Below are 22,034 nucleotides of genomic sequence, written 5' to 3'. Positions count from 1 at the left end.
AAATACCGTACTCATAAATATGATTATTTATTACATTTTCCAAAAAACTGAACTTAGAATTAACCCATTAAATATACAAAGGAGCGGGCACAGACTGGTGGAAGCCCCGCCATCTTCAACAACAACAGCTAAGTGAGCGTTCCTGACTCATCACACTGCATTGGATACCTTTTTCAAAGTTTTGCAGTCTCCTCCTCTCCCCGTGAATAGACGAGGATGAGCAGCTGAGGTAAACAGCGCACTGACCGCCTACACACTACAGATGAACGGCAGCCAGAGTTGTTTGTCCTAAAACGGCCACCGTAGCTAGAGGCATGGAGTTAATATGCAAAATACTCCAAAATATTTAATTAACACATATCCATTTTCATTTTATTCCTGATTTATTGCTAAGTGTTGATAATATTCAACTATGTTATAATAAATAGTAATAGAAACAGGGCCAAGTGATTGTCCTAGAGCAGCCAGCGTCGTTAAGATTATGCACTCGAATCTGACAAGGTAAGAAGACAGAATTCAGTTGACTGCAATCTGTAATCTATTGACCATCTAGTGGTGATATTTTACACGCTGTACCTTTAACAATGTCAAAACGTGGGGAAGAAAAAGAGATTGGCGGGATGTAACTGAAAGCAGCGGTTTTGGATTTCTAGAGTCAGCTGAGAATGAAAACTTGATTCTCCTCATTGCAAGTCAGGACACATATGAGTGAATTTCCATGTAAAGTAGATATTTAAAAGGGGGAGCCAAAAAAACGGGTAAAACAGAGGTTGCTGCTGGGAAGGAGGTACAGGAGGTTCCTCCAAGAAATAAGCAAAAGGGTCACGTCACATGTTATGCATGGGAAAGTGACTTTTATTTTCCCCATAACAACGTTGCACTATTTTGTGCTAAACAGGTGTGTGTGCTTAAAGCATGTTTGCATATCTTATACCTTGCTGAGCCTGGATGGTTGGCAAGACAGTCTCCAGAACAGTGAGAGACTTTCTGTGGTAATCTGCCTGAGCTTCTAAGAGCTACAGAAACAGAGAGACACACACAGCAGAATAATAAGAGCAGTAAAGTACATGACAGCAAAGTAAATACAAACAGCTTGCCAAGCATCCGCCCCACAGCTACTCTGCAGCTGTGAATGTTCCCACGGAAAGTCATGCAACAACAGCGCTGGCTTGTTGACACAGTGAACTCACCGTTACGAAATAGTGGGCATAGTCGCCTTCTTTTGAGAAAAAACTGTACATGTCGGCAGCAAGCTGATCCTGTTGTAGAAGAAACAAAAAGGCATGATGTTAGATATATAAAGATGATGTTAAGTTATCATTTATAAGGGAAAACAGGGGAATTAGTGAGGCTATTAAAGAGGATCATATCTACTAATGTCATCCCTCGAATGGAAAAGTGCTTCAGGTGGCACAAGTTCAGGTGTCAGTGGCCGGTTAAGCTTCGCACGACTCATAAATCCTAAGTTTTACAGAAAGTTCTGTACTTCCTGGACAGAAACACACGTCATGGAGTCATGACACTAAAGTCACCAGTGACTCAGTTCAGTAGATTCACACAAACACACAGAGAGCTGACAGGACAGAGTCAGTTTGCATGCGTCAGCAAACCGGCCATTCCAAGGGTCTTGGAATGTCCAGTTGTTGCTCTAATGAGTTTACTCCCAGGCCTATTTCCAGTTTCTTTTACTCAGATCACTTTAACTCTGCTATGTGATTGCTTTTAAGCCTAAGTAGTCTTAAACACAACAAGTAGCCATGAATAAAGTAGTCTACATTTAATGGCATCAGTTGAGTTACATTATCAATCAGGTCATGACCTTGCAAGTGGCATTTCTTCGATACGGTCCTGATTTGATGATTTGACATGACTGGTAGTTTGCCTTGATATAGACTTGCAGAAATGAATCAGTATGTTTGCACATAAAGATTACCTTGCAAAGCTCCACTTTGTTCATGGCCTCATCCACCTCTTCCTTGAGTAAGTCAGCCTTGGCCGTCAGTGCTTGAGTGTTTGTTCCTGAGATTATTGACTTGGTTGCCTGCAACCATCTGAATACGGAAAGAAAAGAGGAAAAAGCAGGAAATGCAGACGGCAATCTGAAATGTGGGCACTGTAAAAAAGTTAATGCCTGTGAATAAATGTGATTTATGCTACTGTGTTAGCAGTTCCAGGTATTTTAGAATGCATCGCCTAACAAGCAGAAAGACATTCAGACACACCTTGCTCTGGCAGAATCATAGTCCAACACCAGTTTGGCCAGCTGTTTCCTCTGCTTCAGGATGTTAGGGATTTCCACCTAAATGAATGGTTAAAACACACCAAGCTTAAGAAAATATACCTCTGAAGAAGACCTGCAAGGCACTGCCACTGATTTTCCTGCATGACTATTGGAGGTTTAATAAAATATGGTAATTGTTAAATGGACTGGTTCTTATATAGCACTATTGTACTCTAGTTACTAACTCAGAACAGCTTTAAAAAACGTCTCATTCACTCATCCACACAAGCACTTTTTCTATGCCTAAGTGCTTACTATCCAACATTCACACTCTAGTGAATTGATCAGGAGCAACTCGGGGTTCAGTATCTAGGACAAGGATACTTTGGCTAGTGTTATGAGGGCTGGGATGTTTCGAAAAACACAGGACAATCACCATAATGGGTCACTGCTCTAGCAACTAGCTGCTTTTTACTAAAAAGCTTTCGTTCATTTGGAGTTGGGCAGCACAAAGCAAGAGAAAATTAATCATATAAAGTATAAATGACACCAGTTAAAGTGGAGAAATGGGTGCAGCTGATATTTTAGCCATTCAAAAAGCAGTTCCTTTATATTAAGTTAATATTAATGCGTAGGGTTTCTGACCTCGGCTAACTGGCTAAGTGGATCCAGAACGTCCTTCTCTATCTGCAGCTCATGTTGCATCAGCTCTGATGCCAGACGATTCTCTGCATCTCCGCACACCTCCATCATTTTCCTATTGACAAGCACATGAAGAGAGAGCGAGACAGGCCTGTTAAAATCAAGCAAAGTCACACATATAATAATAATAATAATAATAATAATAATAATAATAATAATGGATACTTTATTGATCCCCATGGGGAAATTACTTGTTTTTCTCTGCATTTGACCCATTCACTCTGTGAAGCAGTGGGCAGCCCACTAAGCAGGCGCCCGGGGAGCAGTGTGTAGGGACGGTACCTTGCTCAGGGGTACCTCAGGGTAGCCGTTAAGTGGATTCGAACCGCCGACCTTCCGATCATGGGGCGACCACTTTACCTACTGAGCTATCCCTGCCTCATTAACATATCCGCACTAACAGATGTGGATGTTAGGTCTTCTGTAACCAGTGTAATCACACGTGTTCTTTGCAAAATGGAATTTACATAACAACACAGAAGGACCACAGTCTGCGTAACCAGGCCTTCATCTGTCCACAGCCAACAGCTGAGAACAAAACCAGGTCACTGATGTCATCATTTGTAGCCGCTCAAAGCCAGGAGCACAAAGTGACCTAGTGACACTTTATCTACGAGTGAATCAGTTTTGAGCTGCAGTTTTCCCAGATATGAAACCTATAAGCCTTGACACGAGAAACAGCGAGTTCCAGATATCAATAAAACTGTTGGCATGATTGAATCACATGTGCAAGCAGACTCTCATACTTCCCCTTCCTTATTCTTTCCAGACAGACTCATAGCTGCAGTGTAGATTTGTAGACATCTACTTTCTAGATCCTCAACTACTCTGCGTATGAGCGCCAGAATAGCTGATCTGATTCTTCTGTAAGGGAACTGCTGAAAGCCCCTGACAGACAAACAGAACCGGGAAGGCCGCTTACCCTGAATGTGAGACCTTGCATTTCACACTCTCTGGGGTGCTTCTGCTCTATATCGGCAACCGTTGCCCAGACAAGGCAATTAGATTTCTGGTGTGTCAATCAATCACACACTCACCCTATTAAGGAGTCTTCTCCCAACTGGCTTCCACCTTCAGTCATTGCCTGGGACAGTGCCGTAAGGGGAAGCTTTTTCTGTTGTGTGTTTAGTGGAGGAAAAAATGCAAACAGTGATTAGATGCGGGTGCACAAACACATGAACTTATGCATACAAGGTCAAGCCAATGGAAAACTGGTTTAGGACTTTCCATTGAACATATCAAGCGTAAATTCAGAAAGAGGAAGCGAGCTTTTTGAGCAGAAGAGGGAAAAAAATAGACCATGAATACAATTTAAGACGAAAACTAAGGAAGTGACACTTCTGCTAAATGACAGCTTATTTTTACAGTTATATGATTTACATCAGCGAATAAACACTGATGTGTGTGCAGCATCCTGTTTTTAATCGAGAGAATCCCCAAAGCCGAGTGTGTCATGCATAGTGAATGAAGATGACAGATGCTGGAAATGGGAAATGGAGCAAGTGGTGCTGAGGATTGGAGAAGTGGAATAAGTGCTTTTACCTGACCATTTCCTGTATAGAGGCGTGGTACAGACTGAGGTGGATATTTTGGGTGGTGTAGGGTAGAAAAACAAAACAAAAGAGAAATTATAGATTGTGCTTCCTACTGTGGACACATTCAAGGAAAAAATATATATAAATAAAAAAGAACCCGACGTGTGTGGGAGGAACAGCTAAATCCTGCAACAGCTGCTTGATTTGCTTTAACAGGTTTTATAGCCACAAGCTTGATGGCTTACATGTCTCTTCTCTGCCTCTGCACCGATGTGTCCCTGTAGACACGACACCATCTTTTTGTGTGTGTTGTGGGACACCACGCGTACCAGCTCCATGCGCCGTTCAATCTGTGCACAAGACATACAAGAAGAGATTTTAGGCAAATAAAGAGCTTTTTGCTGAGGTAGAAAGAGCACACTGAGAACACAAACACCCAAGAAATGTTATACTTTATCACAATTAGAAAAGGAGACAACCATATTTTTATTTATAAAGCGCCAAATCACCACAACAGTCGTGTCAAGGCGCTTTGTATTGTAAGGTAGACCGTACAATAACGCAACAGAGAAAAACACAATGAGCAAGCAGTTTGGTGACAGTGGGAAGGAGAAACATCCAGCAGAACCAGGCTCAGGCACTCCTTTAGAGTACTTCACATGACTCATAGCCACCACGTCATCCTCTACCTGCCTACATTTCATTTATCTTCTGATTGGCTGCCCATCCCAAACAGAAGGTTTAAACAGCAGCTGGGTGGGTCTGCAGTGATCACAGTCAGAACCAATGAGAGGGATATTAGCTGTCACTAACATTATATAGAGCCACAAGCTAAATAACTCAGAAGTGACCGACACCCAACTTCCAAGGTAACTGGAACGCAGCAATGAAGATTACAGAGAGAAAATGCAGTTGATACACAACTTGACACAGCTCTGCCCCCCACTAGCAGCTGAAGTAGCGTATGTTTACAACACTGAGCAACACTTTAAGGTAACTTGGAAAGTGCACATGTTAAATGCTAAACATTCACTATACCCGATAGCCGCTGTGGCTAATAACAGAATAATTATGCAGCAGTTAGGCAGCAAAAGTGATGAATCCTGCCCATAACCTGTCAACTCAACCGATTAGCAGTTATTTGTGTCGTTTTCTGTTAAAATCCCAGACTGAAGCTGAGGAAGTCTATCAGCGGCTAGACAAGCAGTCGGAGCCAACCTCTGATAGCGTGGAAATATGATGCCAAGTAACCAGAAGCACAGCACGACCTCAGACAACAAAACTATTTTCCTCGTCTCTGCACTACCTAAGAGAACATTGAACTGTGTCACAAATACATTACACTTATGTTACTGTACGTCCACCACTGTGTTAGACAATTTAATAGTGCTGTCACTGATGTTATTGTCTGTACTGGCCTATGCAAAAACTAAACGTAGTATCAACTACGCTAGTGTCAACCACTGTAAAAGGAAAAGTGTAACCAGCCTCTTTAAAGAACTTTAGATTAATCTCATCAACCCCACTAACTTGTCATCACAACCCAACATGGCAGAGCGCCCAGCTGAGGGCTAATGAGCTCCAGCTCCATGCAGAAATATGATTTGTGATGGCCTTGTCAGGGTCAGGGGTCAAAGTTCAAGCGTGACTGATAAGGCCTGCTCCTGCGGAGCAACGCTGGAATGTTATCTTCGAAACACGTGACTCATCGGAAATGTCTTCCCAGCAGCGCCCACCGAGATGTGACCCATGGCGAGCAGCTCTTTGGCTTTGAAAAGGCTTTTTTGATTACACAGACTTTCTCCTGTTTACTCAGTTGACTCCACAGATCCACTCTGTGCCTTTAGCCTGACACCAGATATAATACTGTCATTGATTGAAGTTACAGCTATTCAGGCTGAAGGACAGAGGCCAACTGAAATGCCCCAGGGTCACTATTCACTGTGCTTGTCGTGCCAGGTGTCTGACTGCGATGGTCAGCGTCAACATTAGGCCGACTGTCGCTATGGAATGGAAGGGCTGATGGCGAGTTACTGTTCACATGTACTTAGAAGCCTGGTGAACACAGCGTGACAACGCAAGGGATTGGTTAAAGTTGGCCTTACTTGTGAAAAATGGGAAAGCAACTTCACAGAACAGGTTTCTACTGAAGTGAGAAATCAGAACTCTATAAATGTCTCAAAGCGCTAAACATGCACTTACGAGATGTTCAAATTATAAAGGGGAACAGTGAGATCTAGACGGTAACACGAGCAGAAATGGAGGGAGGCGACTTCAGGAGGAGGATAAACCAAATACCGCACAATTGTGTTCCAAAAACAGAACGGAGTCGGAACGCAGGAACTGCACAGCAGATATCCGCCTCCGTGTGCCGCCCCTTCCCTCCCCTCTCCTTGTGCTCTTACGTCAGTACCGACCCATGGTGGCCCCCGGCATTCCTAAAACAGCTGGCTTAAATACAATCTAACCAAAACACACACATGAACACAAGGATACACGCGTTATAGGCTTGGGAACAGTGATTAGACCCAGTTCATTTAGTGCCTGGTACAAAAACATTCAGGGGATTCCCCTCCCTATGCTCTAGAAGGGCCTAAATTCCTGTGTGGGTGTATGGGAAATGTTTGGATTACATGGCAGGAACTTTCTTCCTTACATTGTTAGAAAGTGGGGCCAGAGAAAGAATAAATTATCCTGAGGAGTCTCGGCAGATCCGAAAAGAAGCTGAAAAGCAGCGGGGCGTGTTTTTTTCCCCTCCTGCCGTGTGATGAGGTCAATACTTGGTCAATCCCATGATGCGTCATAGGAAAGGGAATCCCAATAATATGTAGGACAGACAGGGAGGAAAAAGACAGACAGTGGATGTGTTTATTTATTGGTTCCTAAGAGAAATGATGTTAACATGTCTGAACATGTCCTGAAAGAGCAAAAAATAGCTTGAGATGACGCATTAAGGGTGGAATTATTCTGTAAGCCTTGGATGGGAAACAAAATATTCTTTGTTTGCAGGAGGGATCAATGAGAGAAGTGTTCAAACAGGTGGCTCCGAACTTATTACACTGGCAACACGATATTTCTGAAGTACTTCTGCAGTACCCATGTGGACTGATGCTATATACAGAGAAGAAGAAATGGGCAGGCAGCTGGCACAGGAATGCTGGCTGACTCTTTCCCACCTCGGAGGATCAAGCAGAGGACCGCTTTGAGGCAATCGAGCTAAGAAAGAAGCTGACTGTAAAGAGTTGGTTAGTTTCCACAAGTACTGGACTGACAACTGAAAAGATGGAAAAGGAGAGAAACAGCTCATGATCTGAAGCATAGCACAACACCTGTCAAACATAGTGGAGGCATGTAAGGCTGCCACTGGAACTACGTCACTAAGATATACTGATAATGTGACTGCTGATAGAAGTAGCAGGATGTATTGTGAAGTGCACAGGGTTGTACTCTCTGCTCAGCTTTCAAATCCTGAAAACTGCTTGGACAACACTTCAGAGTGCAAATGGGTAATGACCCAAAGCTTACAGCAAAAGCAAGAGTTTCTCAAGGAAAAGAAGTGGGTTCTTTTCAATAGCCAACTGAGTCATGTGATCTCAGTCCAACAGCGCATGCTTTCCAGTTATTAAATACAAAACAGAATGGAGAAAGGCCCACAAATAAGCAGCAGCTGAGGACCTGGCAGAGCATCCCAAGAGAGGAAATACAGCATTTAGTGACGTCCATGGGCTCTTGACTTCAGACAGTCACAGACTCCAAAGGAATTTTATCCATCCGAAGCCTTTGAAATGTGGGTCTACATATAAAAATGGTTCTGAAAGTCTGCAATTCAATCGCACCATGTTTCATTTCAAACTCACTGTGGTGGTGTACAGAGGCAAAAAAAAAGATTGTGTCTTTGCTCAAATACTTTTTGAACCTGACTGCACTTTGTTCTGCATTCTGCGCCTTTCTCTTGCTTTGCATATATTCTTCTTGATTCTGTACATTTCCCCTGTTTGTTATTTTTGCCTGCTGTCTTATCATTTATATTTTATTCCTGCATAGTTGGCATTGAGCAACCACAATTTTGTTCTACATGTATAACGAATAAAGAGCTATTCTTTTCTATTCTATTTTGTTCTAATCTAAGCTGCTTCTCAGACAGTACTTCCATCATCCCTTATTACATAAAGAGATTAATCAAAGTGCCATTAATTAAAACCAAATATATTACAGACAAACTTAATAAAGACACAAATAAGTAAAACATGAACATAGGCACAATAGCAGATTAATAGTAAGCAGTGATTACGTAGGGAATTCGATTATCTCTAGCCAGACACTCAGGAACAAACTGTCCACCTTCGTCTAATGTAGGTTTGAGTCAACACTAATGGGTTACCATGCCAACATGCAGGCTTTAACTGGATTTTATGAGTGGACAGGAGCAAAATAAACTACTAAGAATACTTGCCTGGACTTACAGTGGTCATTATTGTTATCACTGGTCCTTGTTCCTATTGGGGATGTACTAAGCAAACACATCTATGACATCTATCTATAATGAGACTTAAACTCGATATTTAACTGGAAGCTATTTAAGGATCTAAAAAACTGGAGCACTGGTTTATCTTTACTTGTTGTTCATCCATATTCTACCAGTGGCATTTTGAGTGAGTTACAGTGGTTGCAAATGGGCACCAAGGTGTGCAACATGACAGTATAAAAAAACAAAAACATGAATGAGAATTCTTTCGACTCACTGCTTGGATACAAAGATGCAATGAGGATTTTCTTACTGCTTTGATGTGGCCACACTTACCTCTATACAGTACATCCAAACAAAGTTGTTGTTTTTTTATGAGGGTATGTATTAGAACCTCAGTGGATATTAATTAAGTGTATAGACAATCATTATGTTAGCTAATGTATCTTACTAGCGTTTTAAGTCATGCTCAGAAGGCCCTTGAGAGAAATGAGAAATTAACAATACTCAACACATCTACTGCCAAAGCAGAGTATTTGTTGCTGTAGTGGCTATACAGTAGGTGGGATTAAAAGCATTTTTGGAAATTATACATTATCACTGGGTATTAACAGAAGATGTACCACAACAAATTAAACTGTCTTCTGCAAAAACATTAGAACAACACAAAAGTTTACTAAGAAACAAACAGAGAATTCCTATTTCAAGACAAGAAGTGAAAGCAGCCTTCGGAGAAATTAAAGGTGATTGAGTCGCCATCTCTGAGTGACTCACTCCATTTTTCTTTATCAGAAAGATCCTAGAGACTGATTCCAGGAAAACAACAGCTGATTTCCAGACAGACGTAGAACAACAGTGTCTTTGAGGAGCGGTCAAAGTCAATTGTCAGAAAAATATAACTTCCTTTCTTCAGTGAAAAAGCACCCCAAGCGGTTAAAGTCACCACTGTTGTCCACTTGAATTATAGTAAGTCCAGCTGGCTCTGAATCTGATGTTCTAGCTGTCACTCAAATGTGCATTTTGTCCATATGAGGCTCACTTCATTTTCACGTCCATCATCTCTCATTTACTGTTGGTTTAGATAATCAGCAATATAAGGTGACAGTGCAGAGACCAATGAAAATAATGGAGGGTGATGGACATTGCATCTCTTTGCAGGAAGTAGCGCAAAGGCAGCCGAGCTTCCTTGACAGTTTATATTCATCTCCCATTAAAACAGAGACCATGTTCACTGCTGGAATGTCTTTGCTGAGCAGCCAGTATTCTGCCCCAGCCCCACCTGCTGTCTGCCTCAGATCAGCTCAGAGGCAGCAGACAGATATATCTGCTGCTCTGCACGCAGAGTTCAGAAGTACTTTGCATGTGCTTCACAGCACTTTTCTAGCAATGAGGTGGTGGAAAGAAATTGATAGATCATAGTATCGCAATGTTTAGCATGGTGATATTGTATCAATGTAGTATTTGAATTTTTTTTATGAAATAAATTAAATATTACAAACAAGAGAGCTCATCTCAAGCACGTTCACATTAACGTTACCCAAGTAAACATTAAATCAGCTTAATCATAACACCATTCAACACTGGACAAACTTAGCCTAACAAAGCTGTCTCCTACCTGTTCAGTCACATGAGTAAAAACAAGACAGCAACCTCCTTGCATCTACAAAAATCAGTGGCTGCACAGAATTTTTACATATTCTGTGACCGACTGCAGCTTGTGTCTGGAATGTGAGGGTGTTGTGAACTTCTGTCTCTGTAGGCAGCAACAGATACGTGATTTTCAAGACTTATCACAGTTAATTGCTATATTATCAGAAATAGACTGCATGTAATTGCCAACTCGACTGCAACATTCAATTGCAGACTGACTGACATTTATGGACAGTGATGGCGTGCTTGACAATCTTATCTTGCAGCAAAAATTAGCCAAAGTGAGATGATTGTATCTTATCGTTTAAAACAGATATAGACAAAGCAGTTTTTAAAAAGGTGATAAATTGCAATATACGTTATTACAATATTCAGTACTACAGATGTTATAATATATGTTATTCAATACTCGGCATATCTCAAAATGTTAAAAATCACAATATTGTGTCTCAGAGTGCCTGGTGACTCTCACCTGTACCAGCAACAGCCACATGAGTTACACAAGTACTACTCAAATGAATGCACTGATATACCGTTATTCACCCAGCACTTGTCATGACAACTCTTTGCTAAATTTTACAGTACTCAGTGAAGTCACTCTTTAAGTTAAAAATTAACGCTTCCGTGGTTGAAATTCATGTCCTGGCTCGTCACTTCATAGTACCGAGAAGTCAACAGCAAAGTGCTCCCAGTGACTACCCTAGAAGACAAGACAAGTAACTGGCATAAACATAGACTTTATTTAATCCCACACTGAGGAAATTCACTTGTTACAGCTGCACAAGCGACAGGAAGAAAGGGCGAATTAGAGCTATATTAGAAAAATTTAAATAGAAAAAAAGAAAAGCCAGAATACACCAATATTTTTTTTTATAATGTACATAAAGTGCAGTGGGAATGATAAAATATACATGTGCTTTTATACAGCATTTATCTTGTGTGGATATTGTACAGTCTGACTGCTGTTGAGATCGAGTTCCTACGACAGCGATCCGTCCTACACTGTGGCTGTAACTGTCGCATGAAGCAGCAACAGAATGGCAAATTTATAGTATTAATCTGCTGAAGCTGAGAAAGTCTTAAGCAACTGTTCTCCAGCCCCTCTGAAAGTTTTGCAGTGTTTCTGGTTTGGTTTCAGTCATTTTCTATCCAGTCCTTGTAGATGCCCATTTTCAGATACATATTTTTTTTTCAACTTGTTGCACAAGTTGGCAGGTGTAAAAAACCATCTAGAGCAAATTCATGTCCTTGAGAGACAGAACAAAATCCAGCAAAGAAATGACAGAGGACCTGAAAGGCATCTGGACCTTCAGTTGATCCAGTTACTGTTTGCTAAAGCAGAATCTGAAATGGTATCAATTTTAGTTTGGCTGTCAAGAAGCCATTTGTGGGGAAGGGAAACAGGGAGAAAAGGCTCAAGGACTTAAAGTCGGTAGCAAGAGGTGATGAACTCAAAAGGGAAATTTTTGGTTCCCAATCGGCAGCAGCCTTATACATCAGATATTTCAACAAAGCACTGCATGTATTGTTTATTTTTATAGTCAAACATAAAGAAATGAGGAGTGACTCAAGACTTTTCCACAGCATTGTACATCTAATACTAATGACAATCAGTTATACACTACTACACAATACTTTAGAAATTTCAGTAGACGATAAGCTCAAGCTCAGTGTCAGCACCACAGTGGAGTGCTGGATTCAATACTCAGTGCATTTGAGAGCACTCCTGGTTCCTTATTGAGGAACATGTCATCAATTAACCTGTTCCAAATATTTTAATTGTAGAGATGTAAATAAAAACTGATTTCATACAAAACACAGACACAATGGCACAACCAGCTACAACCCCTGCTTGACACATACGCCCACATTGAGAGCTGGTCAGAGCTCTACAGTGTCCGGTTAATGATTTACCTGCAGGAGGTCATCACTGAGAACTTCTGTTTTCTCTGCTCTGTGGGTGAGAAAAAATAAACAAGAGAGCACAAATTAGCACTGACAGATGACGGCAGACAAGTGGTTCAATACACTTTGAAAAATATCTGAGGGAAATGACGTTAACCCTGAAACGCTGGCTTCCACAGTTAAATTAAAATCAAAGCTGTGCCCTTGGAATCTGTGGGAATGTTGAAAGAGTGTGTTGATCTTTTTAGTTTGTTTCCATGGCTCAAGCAGTCAAGCAAGTCATGTTTCTCTTCAAACTTCAGTGTGTCCTTAAAGTGAATAAAACGAGCAACAATACAGAAGGTGTGTTTCTGTTTACTCTTTCAGTTTCTTTCTTGTTTGCTCAACAAGCCTTGATTTCCTTAAGCTGCAAGAGCTCAGACTCATGTCTTCATGCGCACAGCATGCAGCCCTGCTCTGCCTGAACTATTAATAGCAAACTAATAGTTGGACTTGAAGAGGTCAGACAGATTAGATTCACTTAAAGAGAGAAGGCTGGGAAAACACAGGCACACCTCAGACTGCTTGTTAATGCCTTCACACGGGGTGGTGGCTTCTTGTTAGAGAGAAGGGACAGTTTACTGCCTGCTGTATTGTTATTTTTTTTCCTTGTGTGCCATAGTTATATTAAGCTCATACAAGCAATACTTCCAATGAATAAGTGCTGTATTTTAGCCAACATCTGAATTTCTAGGGATGAACTAATAAATGGTTGTGAGTAGGGATGGGTACCGGTATGGTTCTGACATAAACGGTAGTAACCAGACCAAAAAGCAGCGCACATTTCGGTGCTTTATTTCGGTGCTTTTTTTTCCTGAGCTGTGATACACTTTGAATTCTAGCCAATCATTTTGTGTTTCCGAGGATAGTAGGCGGACCCAGGTACATACGTTCTTTTAGAGCAGAGCTACAGATTAAAAATGCCCAAAAGTCTGGCTGTACTTCACAGCAAAAGATGCAAACTCAGCAGCCTGCAACAAGTGCTTTAAGGTGATATTGTGCAAAGGAGGTAACACCTCAAATCCAATGAAACACCTGGCGATGCATAGCATTTTTTTTAAAAGCCAAGAAATGCACTGTATTTGATAGATTGCTGCGAGACCTCACACCGTGCACATCTACTGCGAGTGTGGTGTCTGTTATCAGACCCGGAGTTAGCAACATCCCCCCAAAACCCGAAGAGGAGAGTCCTGGCCCCTAGCCCTGCCAGTGTAGCAGAAATGACGACGGATGATGATGGCCGCAGCAGCCGTTCTTCTCTGCGTGAGTAGCTTAATGTTGTCCCTGTGTAATTTACATTGAGTAGGCTAACCACGTTATTACATTAATGCACGTAAGGTGAACTAGCAAACACCGTCGTAGTTACATGCGGCTGTCTTCTTGTTTGATGGCAGATGCTCCCTTCACCCTGGCCAAAAAGGCTAAAATGACCAAAGAAAAAGTGGAAAACAGCTAAACATGAGAGGTTTTTGGACAAAGTTTGTGTTGTTTCCATTGTTTAAGCACTGCTTCCAGCCAAGAGTGATGCCATAAATCCCCTATAGCTGCAGAAAAGGCTAACATTGTTTTTGTTTTTTGTTTGTTTTTTTTTACAAAAAAAACAGCTGAACATGAGAGGTTTTTGGACAAAGTGTGTGTTCTCCATTCTTTAAGCACCGGTTCGAGCACCGTTTAAGCACCGGCACCATTTCAAAAGTACCGGTTTGGTACTGGTATCGGATAAAACCTAAACGATACCCATCCCTAGTTGTGAGTCAAGCAAGGGAGGCATGACATTTAAGTAGTCTACACTGATGCAGTTGTGCCCAATTATTGTGCAAACTTTTCCAAGTGCAGGTTCAGTCCTCCAACTGAGAGAACCTGAAGACGGTCATTTGCCTGAATTTTGGGAGATTTGAGCTCTAAACAAATCCTGGGCCCTCCTCCAAAAACTGCTCTCTATGAACTATGGTAACCTCCACACAGCTGCTTTCAGTTACCACACAGAGGCAGGGAGCAAGGAGAAACAGACTGACAGAGAAGGGACCATAGGTTTGGGGTCCGAAGGAAAGACTCATTAGGGGAGTTAAAGACTCCAAACCAGAATAATCTGGAATCTGAGATGAATGGAAAGATGCTCTCCAGAAGAAAGCCACAGTAAAACATCTAATAACCCACAGAAACCTACAGACAAGACTTCAACATAGATGTGGAAAAATGCAAACGCCCCCCCCACACACACACAGTAATGTGCACACATGCAAAAAGTGATTACAAAACCACAATATGCAATCCATGTTTTGGTCTAGTGTACATGCTGGAGTGCTCTTGGTGTGGTCCTGATCTTAAAAATCAAGTACTTTTCCCTTCATTGCAACACTACAGATCACACCCTTGTGCCACTTGATTATGTCTAGAATCATTTTAATTAATTTAATTTTAGATTAAATATGTTAGCAACCAAAGAAATCATAAGGAGGTTTTGAGAGCAGTACCCTCTTTGTGTCTGATTCCAACCAGTGACTGACAGCAACCTCCAGAAAACACTTGCCAACCAGTTGGAAAATACAGGCCTGTGTGATTGAGGCCTAAGCTGGCCAAGTGGCGCTACAGTTTCACAGATCATTAAACAGGGCATACTATCCAACCAGTTTGTTCAATTGTTCATGTAGATGCTGCAAGACACCCTTGGTTTAGGTCCCTTGCCTGTTTTGAAACAAAAAACCCCTAAATATATCATTTTATTGTTTTTCTGTTGCAAAACCTGAATGAATGCAAAGGTTGAGGTGTTGCACTCACAGCCCTGCGATTGCATCAGCAATTTCCAGTTGCTGGCCTAAATGTAGCTGGTTGAAAGAATATGCATCATATTTCTGATTGCTAACAGAAAGGATCATATTAATAATAAAAAATAAGAAGTAGCCACACTTCTAGGGTACCTCAACAAAAACTGCGGGAAAGGCACTTAAAAAACTCACTGCCATATTCATGCCATTTAAATCCATTTTGCAACTGGCCCAATTAATGACATGTGTGATTTATGAGCTGAATCGAAACCAGACTAAACCATTTACAAGCCAAGAGAAACACAAGAAGTTGACTGGTATCCCTGAGCTAAGCTTCCTGATGCTGATGTGAACAAAGGAACCTGGTGAGGTGTGTTTATGACGTGCCCAATCGTGGAGACGCTGGTATTTCACCTGAAAGCAACACTTTAAACCTTTAAATGCAGTGTCACAGAGTCAAAAATAGGCTGTGTGCAGCCAGATCAGAGGACAAACAACAAACAAAACAATAATTGTTTTGCCAGCATCAGCTGACTGACAGTGAATAGAGCTGACCCCGACGTGCCTCACTGAAGCAGCAGCCTCTGGAGAAAAGTGTGTCAACTGTGCGCTGCATGTGACTTCTTAACAACAAGAGCGCCTCGCTGCACGGCCGTGGATGCTGCTTGTTCAGAATGGTAACCATGGTGATCTACTATGAACGCAGAAAGCGATTAAGTAAAGCCGTGAACACAATACAGCGGCTGTTACCGGCCACTCAACACAGTCACTAAACTCAGGAGCCAAAAAGGGTCTGCACTTACAGCAGCAACAGTTGGCAGCTTAAGGCATACGGTAATGGATACTGGGCCTAGATGAAAGGAGCTGGAGGTATAATGGAGTGACTCAGCTCATACGGCGCATCTAATGTGGCTGATTACGTAAGCCGATAAATTAACCTGAAGCATAAGATGGGGATGAACAGCAAAGATGTATAGAGACAGATCAAGATAAAGCTAACCACCAATATTCATATCCAAATGTTCTAATAATAACTAGGTAATTAAACTACAGTCCAGTGTGCAAAACCGTAAAAGGGATGCAAACAACAATTATTTTCTTGATTCAAAAGTCTCAAATATGACAGAAAGTTGCAGAAAATGAGTTTTAAAAATTATTTTGTCAAACTGAAACTTAAATAAGCTCCATGTTTACTATTAGAGTAATTACTGTGGCTGTGTGCAATGAAGTGCCATCTCATTGGCTTTGAAATGGTTGCTTTGAAATTGCAGCAACCACTCATAATTAGCTGCCATCTTCAAAGTGACTGTGGTGCATCAAGGCGGCGATTAAACTGCTATAAGATGGAGTCACCTGCTACAAAGCCACGTGTGCACACGAGATGTGCTCTTCAGCGCAGACTGGCTCAGATTGACTGCAACGCGTCGGCAAATTAGCAATCAGTGTGAGTCAGACTGCAGCTGGGTGGAGACAGGTGACCTCCGACCAGACAACCTTGTGATAAATTGGACGCTGGGTTGTTTACTCATTATGCGTTTATACACCACTCTGCATTCAATCATTAGTTATTACTAGGCTCTGGCTCTCTCTAAAGTGTGCTTTTTATTTCGTCATCTCTTCCTCCCCTCACCCCCAACTGGTCACGGCACATGGCTGCATCCTCCCTAAGCCTGGTTCTGCTAAAGGTTTCATCCTGTTAACAGGGAGTTTTCCTTACCACTGTCGCCAAGTGCTTGCTGAAAGAGGGACGTCTGATTGTTGGGATTTTCACTGTAAAGTTGTATGGTCTGTATTTTTCAATATAAAGTGCCTTGATGTGAGTGCTGTTGTGATTTGGCAACATATGAATTGAATTGACTCCACACTCAACCAAGCAAGCAACTATACTTTTAGTCAATCACCAAATGCAAAAAATATTCAGTGCAGTCACTTGACAACCACCAGTTTTTTCCCCTGGTGACAGGCAGTTTTCTAAGTTATTTGAACTTTTTTTATGATGGAACCATTATTGAGACACATGGTAGTGATCTTGTTAGTACACTGTCATTTTCAGTCTTTGAGATGTAGCGCTTGGTTTTAAGCAACACTTGGAAACAGCAGCCTAACCTTGCACGTATAGCTTACCAGTGCCACAGAGGCATCCCAGCTGATACATGCCATTGTTAATGTGGAGGGGGAACGCCCAGAGTCACCTATCTTTGTTAGCTCTACGGTGACATTTTGTTGATTCCTGTAGGGAGAGTTTCTTTTCAACTTGAGCCTCTCTTCAAGTCGATCAAGGACTTTCAAATACAATGCATGATTAAATTGCATAACACTCAGCTATGTTGTTAGATATACCATCAAAAGAGGATTATATAATATTGTTGTTTATAAAGCCAGTCAATTATTAACAATGGGGGAGAAGGATAAAAGCGTTGATGAAAACAGTGCAAGCTGAGAGGATGATATTTAAAAGTATTTGTCAATGTGCTGACCGCACGCTTGGGAGAATAGAGGCACACAACAAAGCAGCTATAATTAAACGAGATGCAAGTGACTGTGGCAATCTACCTCTGCAACCCAGATTATGTCACACACATCTAAATTTAGTTGAGGTGGTAGGCAGTGGGGTGTGCCAACATGCTTAACTTGAAAAACTCTAAACATTTGAGATGTTTTTCTGGTTCATCTATGTCCGAGTTCCCACACATACATGTGCTTGTCTCACACTTCAGCACCACCCATTATTGCCAAAGTGTTACTGTCACTCTAGTTACTGACATGAAACACAGATAAGACATGTGACGTGCATTTCCAGCTCCTTATGCTTTATTCTCTAACAAGAGTAGATCTCCGATTCAAAATAATTCTTATCTTAAGCTATGCTTTCATCAACTTTGAATGGCAGGTTTGTGGGTTTGATGCGTGCCTAAGATATTAAGGATATACGCTCTCTCACAAGCAGAAAAACTATCTGAAACAAAGTGTTTAGAGCAGCCTGAAGCTGTAACTTTTAACTCACCGGAGGCTTTGTTCATGTTTAATATGCAGATCATCAACTGTATGGCAAAAAAAAAAAATAGGAAAAGCATATGAAGTCCCCATTAACTGAAAGTTATATGGAGTAAAATTCTCACTTCATTCAAGGTCTGTGAGCGTTCATTTTAATGCAGACAGCAGTCATAGTCTATAACTTCCTATTGCCAAGTTATCTCCTCCAAAGGTGTCACTATCTGAGCACATTACCTGCCGCAAACAAAGATAGACAAAGGGTCAGAAAGTTCATTGACAGCAAGCCACAGTAATCTAAAAGGAGAGGAGAAAATAAAATCCCCAACATGAATCACATGCCGCTATCTTTCTGTTTCACTGTCTTGATTCAACATCAGTTCTCCCGAAACTCTCTCTCCTTCTTCTTTAGAAAGCGTGGCTCTGGGACGCAGCTTCCTGTTTGTAGAAGGAGAGATTTCCTCAGAGCGGCTGCTCGCTGGACACAGTGTTCTGCCTTCGCACAATCACAGGAACCCAGGGGGGCCGGCCGAGACGGCCTTTTGCACTCCCAGGCTTTTTGCAGACTCAAGCAGCCACAAACATAATGGACGAAACAGAGCATGCTCGCTTTGCTCCAAATCCAACCGCTGACAGACCACTCACTCAGAAGGCCGTGCATATGAGTGTATGAGGGATTAACCCTACTTGTGCATACATAAGAGCAAGTAACTACTGCATGCACACACGTGTCTGTTTTCTGCATTACACTCTCTCCACTTCTAATTTACTGCTGCTGAGTGCAGACAGGGAATTATGAGTATTCCAGCTGTCCTGCTTCTCCTGGTCCTGAGTTTTTGGCTTTAGGAGCAGAATATCTCCATAGACCTCCATGTCAGTGCTGCTGTTGCTAAAGTAAACACAGAATGCGCATCAACACACTAATAACCGCAACTTAACAAAGCTGCCAACAACTTATTTTCTGCCAGCCCTGTCTGCTCATGTGCATTTTCATTTACTGCTGATTAGTTGGTCGATTTATTACTTATAAATGTTACAAGTCCAAACTACACAAATTATTTCTAAATTAGGCAAAGTGTATAACACACATCTGTCATCCTATATCTGCACTGCCTGACTGATATATAAATCATATAAAACAGTACAATAGAAATAAAACTGAAATTAAATCGCTTTGAGTTTGGATTTTGCAACTTATATATTCTATTTTTTAAACCACTGTTAACCATTGTAAAAAAATAAAATAAAAAATCCTTGAACCCACCTGTTAGGGTCTTTTATCTGGTACCATCCACTGTTGGCTGTGCCCAATATCTGCCTAAGGTGCATACCCATAACACCTGACATCATGAGAAAAACCTCTGAGGGTGAAAAGATCCTTTGACATGTCTCACCCTCATGTTTTCACAAGGCTGAGCTTATCGCCAGCTTTAGATATCCAGTTACACAGGGACAGCATGTGTCATCACACAGAAACATAAAAGCACTTGCCGACAGGTCCACACACGACAAAATAAACCCTTACTTATTTTTTCTAAGAACGGATCTAGCCTCAACACTGCCGCACGCCTCAAATTCAAAGGAATGACGAAAGGAGATTTGCTATGCTCTTCTCTGTTTTCTTTCCTTTATATATGATTACAATGACGGATGTGAATATTAAACCATATCTCAGGCTTTGGACTGCTTTAAAGCTCCATTTCAGACAGTTTTAATAATTGAGGATATCACTTCTGGAGTGATCTCAGCCACACAGCTCTGGATGCCAGCGCTGAAGCAGCTGCTCAAACTTTCTGTTTGCAAGGGTCAGCCAATCAACCAGAAGAGCGTTGTGTTAAAGAGAGATGAGCTAAAACACTGATTTTCAGACCCATTATTGAGTGAAGGGCTCCGTCAAGAATAAAAGAGGGCTATTTTTAACTGTAAAACAACCCAAAAATAAAAGTGGAGGCGGCACATAAAGCCACTGCCACGGTCTCATAGGCTTTAGAGTCAGCACAGCGCTTGAATTTGATGCCTACACTCAGCTGCACGGGGGCAAGCAGGAAAAGACATGGACTAGACAGCAAAGGTTTAACCCCTTTGTCACAGACATAATCAGTATAGTGTTCATGAGATATCAGACACAGACTCTTATCATTTTATATGACTAACAGCTGATATGGTAGGAAACCCAGTATCTTTTATAACTGTTTTTTAATGCTCTAATAATAAATGGCCAGGTTTGAAATCTTCACCCTCTTCTACATAAGCACTTACCAAAAAAACAATTTGAAAAGCTGCTAAATCAGTTCAGCCTTAAGAGTTTTTCATCCTTCAGTCTGGTTGTCAAACGATTCATTCATGAAACCTGCTCTACTTGCCAGTGTAGCCTTTCCTTTTATTAGGTTTTTTTAAATTAATATCAGTTCATGTGACTCTCTTTCTTTGAATTTCACAGTCAGAACTGCTACCAAACAAGTTGGTGTTAATTTACAATAAGGTTAAGAGTTAAATTCCGGTCCAACAAGCTTTAGAAAGCTGCTCAGAACAGCTAGAAGAAAAGTGTGTCTGCTAGTTCGCCTGTAAAGCTTCGGAGCTGAACACAATACTTGCCTGCCGACTGTTTGATTGGCGAGCTGTTTCATCCGATTGAACTGCTTCTTCATTTTCGCTCCCTTGCCAGTTTAGTCGTCCGAAGTTAAGCTTCAAAACCGGCCTTTGGTTTGTCATGAACTTCACAAGGGGGCCTCTCCCAATTTTCCAAGCTGTCGCTATGACAGGGAAAAACAAGCGAGAGCCATTGAGCCCAAAGCCAATTAAAAATAGTTCGTAGCCGAGCTAGCCCCCCGAGCTAGCCCTTCCCAAGTGGAAATTCTAGGCAAAAGTTCCCGCTGGGGGCGACGGCATGACCCGCGAACCTCCTTTTTGGTATCCTTGCGTGCATTAAAGTCCCAAAGTAACCCGTGGCTAACTTTCACCGGCTCCGGCGGCTTTTCATGGCTCCTCTCGGTTGCTGGCTTGTCTGTTAGCCGAATAGCTAACACTGTTAGGGGAGCTGGATAATCCGTCGGCCGCTTTTTTCCACCAGAGCACAGCAGATGACTGAGAGCTGAATGCGCAGCAGCAGCACCTCACCTCTGCCACTGCCAACACACACACACACAGCGGCAGGAAGTAACGTAAGTGCACGGCCAGCATCTGCCAGGCAGCACCACCTCCACCTGGACACTGCCAGGAGAAACCTACTCAAAACAATGCCCTCCTAAACTAAAACACCAGGATGTTTGTTTGTTTTTGTTTTTCATTTCTATCACTAATATTAGTATAGTGGAAAATGGGGGAAGGGGGGGTACAAAGGGCTTCTAGCAATATATTTATCACTATCATATAATATCACTAATATAGTGAAAATTAAAAAAAACAGACACATTTTTGGTTTTAGCTCAAATGGGTTGAATGCACTTAAACCTTGTGGATCTAGTTAATATAAAGCATCTAGGAGTTTGCTCACAGGGTTTCCACATAGAACCACATTCATTTTGTTCAACCTTCTTTCCTCTTCCCAGCAGCTTAAAATGGTTTAAAAAATAGTATCTACAGTGGTGTGAAAAAGGAAGCTTTCTTTCTTCAGTCAGTTCTGTGAAAAACTAAGTGCAAGTGATTGTAAAGGTAGCTTGTAGAGCTACCTTTAGGAGCAGTAATTTCAGGTGTTTGCTTTCTGTGTGAGTTTATCAGTCTCTTGCATATTTGTTGGGGAGGTTTGGCCCAAACCTCTTTAC

At 41.6% G+C, this 22,034-nt stretch overlaps 1 protein-coding gene across 2 annotated transcripts in view; it reads right to left on the bottom strand.

The window, feature by feature from the left end:
- arhgap17a (Rho GTPase activating protein 17a) overlaps window positions 1-21,379 on the bottom strand; it is a 33,826-nt gene extending 12,447 nt beyond the window's left edge. For both annotated transcript variants that reach the window (XM_085361265.1, XM_085361266.1), the window contains exons 1-10: window positions 20,869-21,379; window positions 12,488-12,527; window positions 4,704-4,808; window positions 4,466-4,498; window positions 3,961-4,037; window positions 2,867-2,978; window positions 2,223-2,299; window positions 1,934-2,051; window positions 1,191-1,259; window positions 935-1,016 (exon numbers count right to left, since the gene is read on the bottom strand). In XM_085361265.1, the coding sequence (XP_085217391.1) occupies window positions 935-1,016; window positions 1,191-1,259; window positions 1,934-2,051; window positions 2,223-2,299; window positions 2,867-2,978; window positions 3,961-4,037; window positions 4,466-4,498; window positions 4,704-4,808; window positions 12,488-12,527; window positions 20,869-20,921 (766 nt within the window). In that variant the 5' untranslated portion in view covers window positions 20,922-21,379. The remainder of the gene's footprint in view (window positions 1-934; window positions 1,017-1,190; window positions 1,260-1,933; window positions 2,052-2,222; window positions 2,300-2,866; window positions 2,979-3,960; window positions 4,038-4,465; window positions 4,499-4,703; window positions 4,809-12,487; window positions 12,528-20,868) is intronic.
- Between the last annotated feature and the right edge of the window lie 655 nt (window positions 21,380-22,034).

The sequence above is a fragment of the Diplotaxodon limnothrissa genome, linkage group LG8, assembly GCF_057381915.1.
Source record: "Diplotaxodon limnothrissa isolate DT_005_m linkage group LG8, D_limnothrissa_male_GT1.1, whole genome shotgun sequence".
Lineage (NCBI taxonomy): Eukaryota > Metazoa > Chordata > Actinopteri > Cichliformes > Cichlidae > Diplotaxodon > Diplotaxodon limnothrissa.
The sequence above is the reverse complement of the archived record's forward strand: the minus strand, read 5'-3'. Positions and strand labels throughout refer to the sequence as shown.